Genomic DNA, 7,500 nt, shown 5'->3' on the forward strand with positions numbered 1-7,500 from the left:
ACCACACATAAAAATGACATTGCCATAAATTGACAAAGTAATATTTCCACTTATTAATCAGAAGTGGCGTATCTTTTGAAACCAGAATAGATTTTGCTTGATATCTAACATAATGTATCAAAGGATCCTTGAAGATCCGTAAGATAGCCGAAAAATAATTAGCAAACACTTTGACAAGATGTTCGATTTTTCCATAGAAATATATTCGCTCAAAAAAGCCCCTATAAGAAGTTAATCGTATATGAGAAGATTGGTTACGTAGAAAAAGGAAAATGGATTCGTATTCACATACATAAGAATTGTATAGGAACAAGACTAATCTTCGATTTCTTTTTGAAAAAAAAGAAATCAATTTTTTTGAAGTACTAAGACTATTCAAATTACAATACTCGTGAAAAAAGAACCGTAATAAATGAAAAGAAGAGGCATCTTTCACCCAGGAGCGAAGGATTTGAACTAAAATTTCCAGATGGAGGGGATAGGGTATTAATACATCTGACACATAATTTAAATGTGGGAATTTATCCTCTAAAAAAGGAAATATTGAATGACTTGATCGTAAATTATAAGATTTTGCGATTTCTTCTTCTTTTAAGGAAGATACTAATCGTAGGGAAAATGGAATTTCCACAATGACTGCAAACCCTTCTGATAACATTTGAGAATACAAATTGTTATTGTACCCACAAAAAGGATTTTTGTTATAATAATTAGTCGACAAAAAAAAAAAATGATTCTGGTGATACATTCGAGTAATTAAATGTTTTACCATTAGTAAACTGGATTTTTTGTCATAACCAGAATTTTCCAACAAAATGGATCCATTTAAAAAATGATCATGAGAAAATGCGTAAATATACTCCCGAAAGATAAGTGGGTATAGGAAGTCACGTTGCCGAGATTTCTCAAGTTCTAAATATCCTTTAAATTCCTCCATTTAAAATTTGATTTGAACTGGGGATACGATAATGGGATTTATTGGGTTATCAAATGATACATAGTGCGATACAGTCAAAACAAGGTATTACAGTAAAATAAAGAATAATAATAGATACCTCGTAAATAGGTAAGACTTATCAACGGACTCTCTATCCTCTCTTTTCTTTTGTCATCTAATTGGTTTCTATTTTAGGATAAAAAAGATGGTTAGAAATCCTTTATTTTTTCAACCCAATCGCTCTTTTGATTTTGGAAAAAAACTCTTTATCAATATACTGCTTCTTCTACACATTCCCCTCTACCTCATAACGTAGAGTAACTAATAGTTAGGACTTAGAAAAAAATGGATAACTCACTCATAAGAAAAGTCCTTCCCGCATCAAGCACTAATATAGTTTTAACGTCTAATTAGATCGGCGAATCATTCAAATTAAGAACATAAGCCCGTTACTTTTTATTTCTCTATAATTGGAGCATAGTGCCCTATCCATTTATTCATTCGACCCGACTTTACTTTTTTTTCCGCATCAAGAATTCAAACAAGTTTGGCCTAATCTAGTAAGGTAAAAATATTACTAGAATTTTCCATTAATACGACATGCTGCTTTTTCCATTCATTCCTTTCAGGATCAGTCGCGGTCTTACAAACTCTACCGATAGTATGGACGAATCTGTTACTTCATAGAAATGTGTAAAAGATGCTAGCCGCACTTAAAAGCCGAGTACTCTACCATTGAGTTAGCAACCCCAAAATATGAAAAATTTTTCTGTGTAGATACAATCGGAATCAAAATAACAAAAGAAATGAAATTAGATGACGTAATCAAAATATTGCAATAAAAAAAACTTCTTATATCACTTACACAAAAGTAATTTTTTGTATCACAAAAAATACAATGAGACCATCATGTGCGTGAAAAGCAAAGGTCATGAAAGGGAGATAACTAGCTTCATTTATACACAATCGGATTATATTTGTTTGATACACTGTTGTCAATATTAATGTGAATAATGAAAAACGCCTATAATGGACAAAACAAAAGAATTATAAATGAATAAAAAACAAATGGAAATAACAATTTGAGTTGAATAACTATATTTAACTAGATAAAGTTAACAAAATAGAATAAGAGAAAATATTCTAATAATAATAAATTCTATTAAAATAATAGAAAAGAATTAAAAAAAACTACGTACTTAGATTGGCACTATAGAGATAATCAACATAGATAGACATAAAAGATGTAGGCGAAAGAAGAAATTAAGGAAGAAGTAGAAAAAAATATATCGGGTTTATTCAATCCACAAACCCGATATATTTTTTTTCTATTCATCTTAGATCAATTTATATCAATAAAATAAAAATCGATTTTTTCATTAGCGAAGACGCAATTTTAAGGTAATAAGTGTATAGTATGAATAGAACAAGAGAGAGGGGGAAATACTAAAGAAAAGGTTAGTCAAAGCTATATACAAGTTAAGTTATCACACCCTCGTTTTTTTATTTCATTAATAAAAATGGAATTTCGGTTATTGATTAAGGTGAAGTTCCGTAAAAACACCTGCCTTCTTTAAAATATCATGAACAGTTCCTGTAGGTTGAGCACCCTTTTCAAGGAAATATAGAATAGCAGGAACATTTAAATAGGTTTGATTCTTTATCGGATCATAAAAACCCACTTTACGAAGATCTCTTCCTTCTCTTCGGCATCGAACATCAATTGCAATGATTCGATAAACGGCTCATTGGGATAGATGTAAATTTTAAGTACCCCCCCCAGAACCGTATAAGAAGTTTTCTCCTCGTACGGCTCGAGGAAATTCAAAGTTATGTATAGAATTCTAATTAATGTCAAATAGATCTATAGATTATTAAATCAATTAGACTATGATTTAAAAATTTTTTTCTTATTCTTTTGTTTTTCTTTTGAAAAAAAAAACTCATTCTTATCCCCATAACTCAAGTTGGATAACTCTCACGCAAAGGAAAAAAACCCTTAAGCTTAAGCATTTCATTTATTGAGCGGTCTCTAACCTCTTTATTTTTGCCTGTCTCCGTTAGAATCTATTTCGATTCTTCATTCTGATCTAGTTTAGTTATTGAGACAATTGAAAAAGATTTTTACTTGTTCCGGGATCCTTTATCCTTTCCTTGAATCATTGGGTTTAGACATTACTTCGGTGATCTTTAATCGTTTCAAAATGGTAGCAACATACCATTTTTTTTGATTTCCTTTTTATCAAAGAATCATATAAATAATGGATTCTCGTGTGATACACTTTTAATCCAATTTGATGTTTGAATTTGAAACTTGTTCGAATTGGATCCTTTCGATTTGTATACCGAACCTATACTTACGAAGTAGTTTTAACTTATTGATTGACACTAACCCTAGATCTCTGCCCTTGATAAATGAATCAATACTTTCTACTCGAGCTCCATCATGTACTATTTACATCAAAAACCCTAAAAAAAAAAAAGAGCTCGAGTGCAACCGAACAAACTATGTCGAGTCAAGAGCATCTTCATTCCTATATAATATAAAATGGTGGGTGTAAGAATCCACAGTGGATCATGTCCTTCAAGTCGCACGTTGCTTTCTACCACATCGTTTTAAACGAAGTTTTACCATAACCTCTAATTTCTTGGAACTGGTATGTAATTGATTCATTTATGGAATCATGTATAGTCATTGGGTTAGTTGGTCCGTAGTAATCTATACTCTTATGACATGGGTAGTTTTTGAAAAAGTCTTAGCAATACTTCAATTTATTGAAACCCATATTTTATTGTATATATTGTATCAATAACATTTTTTTGTATGAGTGCAATATTTATTTCTCTATATATAGATATTTTCTAGATAGAGAGAGATTTTTTGAAATTTCTATAAAATCAATTAAGAAATAATTAATTACGAATAATTAAGAATCTCCATTTTTCAATTTCTTCATAGAATGGATTCACGAGTTTAACACTTCTTCGAGTACCAAGGACTCATAAGAAATAATTAAAAAGATTTACTTGATTGAAAATTTACTACCTAAATATTATATTATAATATTATTTGAATAAATTTTTGTAAAGGATTTATTACATTTGATTATGATAAATAAATGTATATTCGGGATTAACCCATCAATTAGATAGATCTAAAATAAAAAAAAAAAAAAGAAATAAAACGATAAAAATAGATAATAACAATACATACATATCAGCATTTTCTGCCTAGTTTATTTAACTTAAGAGACTCAATAATCTTTCCCTAAAATAAAGTGAAAAAGATGTATGAATTGTTACTTGGATTTACAATTATTCATTACAGACAAACATACGAAAAAATGAGGTGAAAAGAAATACATAATATGTTACATATGTAACTTGATTCTTTGTTAATCAGATTCGGGCAGATATTCAAATTGATATCTTCCGTTATGGATTAACTCCTATCTACCCCCAATTAGATCGAGTAGATGCATCATAAATAAAAAAAGGATCCTACGGGGGACTGGACTAGTTTCGGAGGTGCTAGACTATCTTGTATAAGGCGAAAGTCAAACAGATCTAGAGTAAACGATTGTTCCTACCTATTTTTTTTTATTTGACTCTAAAATTTAGTACCCTAAACCCTAAATAGGTCTTAAGTTTCTTAAGACCATTAATTCAATTCCATTAGTGCCAAAAACACAAGACCTTCGTGTTTATAATTCAGAAATCCACAGAAAAAAAATACTCGGGTTTCACAAACCATTTAAGAGATAGAGAATAATAGAGGCTTTCGCATTTCTGAAATGCATCATTATAAGAAAATAATAAAGAACAATCACATTCGATCTATATTTAGACTCTTAAGCATAAGGTTGTTTAAAACGGCAATCTATAGTCTGATATCGAATATTTTTCCATATATCTTATAATATACTATTATTATATATAATAATAATACGCATACTCTGGGACGGAAGGATTCGAACCTCCGAATAGCGGGACCAAAACCCGTTGCCTTACCACTTGGCCACGCCCCATTTATATTCAACACTAATAAACACTAATATTGGTAGTGCTTAGTCGTCAATTCCAGTACAAATATTTATAGAATAAATTAGATTGTTGCTCAGATTTTGATACGTTTATAGATCCAATTAAACTCAATTTATTGATCATTACATATAATTCCATTAAGATATTGTATGAAAGTAGGATTTCTTCTATTCTCGTTTTATTTGAGAATTGAAGGATTTTTGATTGGCTGAGTTCAAATCAAAGAAAGGTTTTTTGACCTACTTTATGTTATTAATTTTTCCCTTATCCCTTATATCATAGCAATAATAGGGGATTAATAACTCAATCAAATCAAAAGAAATACAATTATCTTCAAGAACAAAGAAAAAAAAATTGTTATGCTTAATATCTTAAGTTTCATCGGTATCTGTCTTAATTCTTTCCTTTATTCAAGTAGTTTTTTCGTCGCCAAATTGCCCGAGGCCTACGCTTTTTTGAATCCAATAGTAGATGTTATGCCAGTAATACCTCTATTCTTTTTTCTATTAGCTTTTGTTTGGCAAGCTGCTGTAAGCTTTCGATAATATTTTTAATACTGTCCGAGACAAATTCATGATTTACTAGAAAAAAAAAAAAAAAAAGATTCTAACTAGTTATAAGATCAGATAAGTTGTACATACAGTCTGAAGCTTTAAGTTGAATCCAATATTGAAATTATTCTATAGCTGTGATAAATCTGGATCACTCTCATTTTCTTATTCTTACTTTTTTCCTTTGAACGACCCTCTTCGAGTCCCCCACAATATAGAATTGTGGGTATGAAATCCAATTTTGAGTAATCAAGGACTCAACTCTTAAAATTTTTTCCTATTTATAGAAATAACTTCACTGCATTTCTTGGTGTCAAACCAGATTAAAATAGAGAATCTATTCTCTTAAAAAAAAAATGATCTTGGAGATTGTGTAATGCTTACTCTCAAACTATTTGTTTATACAGTAGTAATATTCTTTGTTTCTCTCTTCATTTTCGGATTCCTATCTAATGACCCGGGACGTAATCCGGGGCGTGAAGAATAACAAAATCAGATTTTTTTTCCTTGCTTGATTTTGAAATGTTCTTAACATTTTATCTATTCCACATCTTTCCTCAACTATAAAAAAATACCAAGTAATTGACAGAAACGGAAAGAGAGGGATTCGAACCCTCGGTACAAAAAAATCGTACAACGGATTAGCAATCCGACGCTTTAGTCCACTCAGCCATCTCTCCCCAAATTGAAAAAGGATAATTACTATGATACATTGTATAAAAAATAGAAAATAAAGGCTTGAAAAAAGCCCTTCTTTATCTCTCTTTATTATCTTTATCTACCCCTTTATAGATATATAATTTCATTATATTGATATAGATAATTATCTAGATATATCGATGGATATCTATCAAATCGATAAAAACTTTTTTTTATTAGGAATTCCATTTAGATAAATTAGATTTCATTAGATAAGGGCTCAAAAGAAGAGATATCTTCAATCCTAATATATAAATAATACCAATATATTAAAGATTCATAAAAATATTTATAAATAAAAAGAAAGTACCCTTTTTAGTTTATTTCATCCGAAAAGCCCTTTTCTTTTTATTTTTAGTTCCACGGCCTGGCCTGGTCAGTACCTAGCCGGGCTTTTTTTGTTCCAATAAATCGTAGATCAAATTATTTATTTGATTTGAAAATGTTTTTGAAAAAAAAAAAAATAGAAACAACAAGAATCCTAAGAAGATTTATTATTTCAATTCCTATGATACAGAAAAAGATGATATAGAATCAAGGTTCGATTCCTTATTATTATTTTTTAGTACTTTACTAGAATAAAAAACTTGTTAATTAGTTAATTAAAACGAGTCCTCTTTTCCTAATCTCATTAGTGGCCCTGATGAAAATACGTCAACGCTCAAATTTTCATGATTATTTTCTGATCCGATCTTTTTATTACTTATTAATACGACTTATTTTCGTCTTCGACAAAAGGTCCATTTATATACAATAATTGCATTGTAGCGGATATAGTTTAGTGGTAAAAGTGCGATTCGTTCTATTAATCCCTTAATAGTTAAGGGATCCTTCGGGTTGATTAATATTCCGATCAAAAACTTTATTTCTTAAAAGGATTTAATCCTTTACCTCTCGATGAAAGATTCGAGGAAAAATAAAAATTCTCGTGATTTGTATCCAAAAATATGTTCTAAATTGAAAAAATTGGATCATGAAATTACGAAACATAATTTTATTGAATTGGATCAATACTTCCAATTGAAGGAATAAGGGATCCATGGATAAAGGTGGAATTTTTTCTAATCGTAACTAAATCTTCAATTTTTTCTTTGTATAAGGGAGATTGAAGCAAAACAAAATAGCTATTAAACAATGTCTTTGGTTTACTAGAGACGTCGACATCGTTTTTTTAGCTCGGCGGAAACAAAATACTTTTCCTAAGGATTATATTAAATAGAAATAGGGAACGAAATAAATAACTGGAAAGATTGTTATAATCTCCTCTTG

At 29.8% G+C, this 7,500-nt stretch overlaps 4 protein-coding genes and 4 non-coding genes across 8 annotated transcripts in view; 3 read left to right on the forward strand and 5 right to left on the reverse strand. All coding sequences in view use genetic code 11, as the record gives it.

Moving 5' to 3' along the window:
* The window catches only part of matK (maturase K), a 1,518-nt gene extending 581 nt beyond the window's left edge, over nt 1-937 (reverse strand). Inside the window, exon 1 of the mRNA in view lies at nt 1-937. This exon is cut by the window's left edge and continues 581 nt beyond it. Coding sequence (YP_004841764.1) covers nt 1-937 — 937 coding nt within the window.
* The window catches only part of trnk-UUU, a 2,568-nt gene extending 881 nt beyond the window's left edge, over nt 1-1,687 (reverse strand). Inside the window, exon 1 of the tRNA in view lies at nt 1,652-1,687. This is a non-coding gene — a tRNA (tRNA-Lys). The remainder of the gene's footprint in view (nt 1-1,651) is intronic.
* A 782-nt stretch (nt 1,688-2,469) lies between these two features.
* Nucleotides 2,470-3,572, reverse strand: rps16 (ribosomal protein S16). Its single transcript has 2 exons — nt 3,533-3,572; nt 2,470-2,684 (listed from the first exon to the last, which is right to left on the reverse strand). The coding sequence occupies exons 1-2, from the start codon at nt 3,570-3,572 to the stop codon at nt 2,470-2,472; spliced, it is 255 nt and encodes an 84-aa protein (YP_004841765.1).
* Nucleotides 3,573-4,893: 1,321 nt separating this feature from the next.
* trnQ-UUG lies at nt 4,894-4,965 on the reverse strand. The gene has a single exon. It is a non-coding gene; the product is annotated as a tRNA-Gln (tRNA).
* Nucleotides 4,966-5,340: 375 nt separating this feature from the next.
* On the forward strand, nt 5,341-5,526 carry psbK (photosystem II protein K). The gene has a single exon. It carries the CDS (start codon nt 5,341-5,343, stop codon nt 5,524-5,526), a length of 186 nt encoding a protein of 61 aa, YP_004841766.1.
* A 382-nt stretch (nt 5,527-5,908) lies between these two features.
* Nucleotides 5,909-6,019, forward strand: psbI (photosystem II protein I). The gene has a single exon. The coding sequence runs from the start codon at nt 5,909-5,911 to the stop codon at nt 6,017-6,019; it is 111 nt and encodes a 36-aa protein (YP_004841767.1).
* A 105-nt stretch (nt 6,020-6,124) lies between these two features.
* trnS-GCU lies at nt 6,125-6,212 on the reverse strand. The gene has a single exon. It is a non-coding gene; the product is annotated as a tRNA-Ser (tRNA).
* A 786-nt stretch (nt 6,213-6,998) lies between these two features.
* trnG-UCC overlaps nt 6,999-7,500 on the forward strand; it is a 762-nt gene continuing 260 nt past the window's right edge. Inside the window, exon 1 of the tRNA in view lies at nt 6,999-7,018. This is a non-coding gene — a tRNA (tRNA-Gly). The remainder of the gene's footprint in view (nt 7,019-7,500) is intronic.

This window comes from Cucumis melo, chloroplast (assembly GCF_025177605.1).
Source record: "Cucumis melo subsp. melo chloroplast, complete genome".
In the NCBI taxonomy this organism is placed as follows: Eukaryota; Viridiplantae; Streptophyta; class Magnoliopsida; order Cucurbitales; family Cucurbitaceae; genus Cucumis; species Cucumis melo.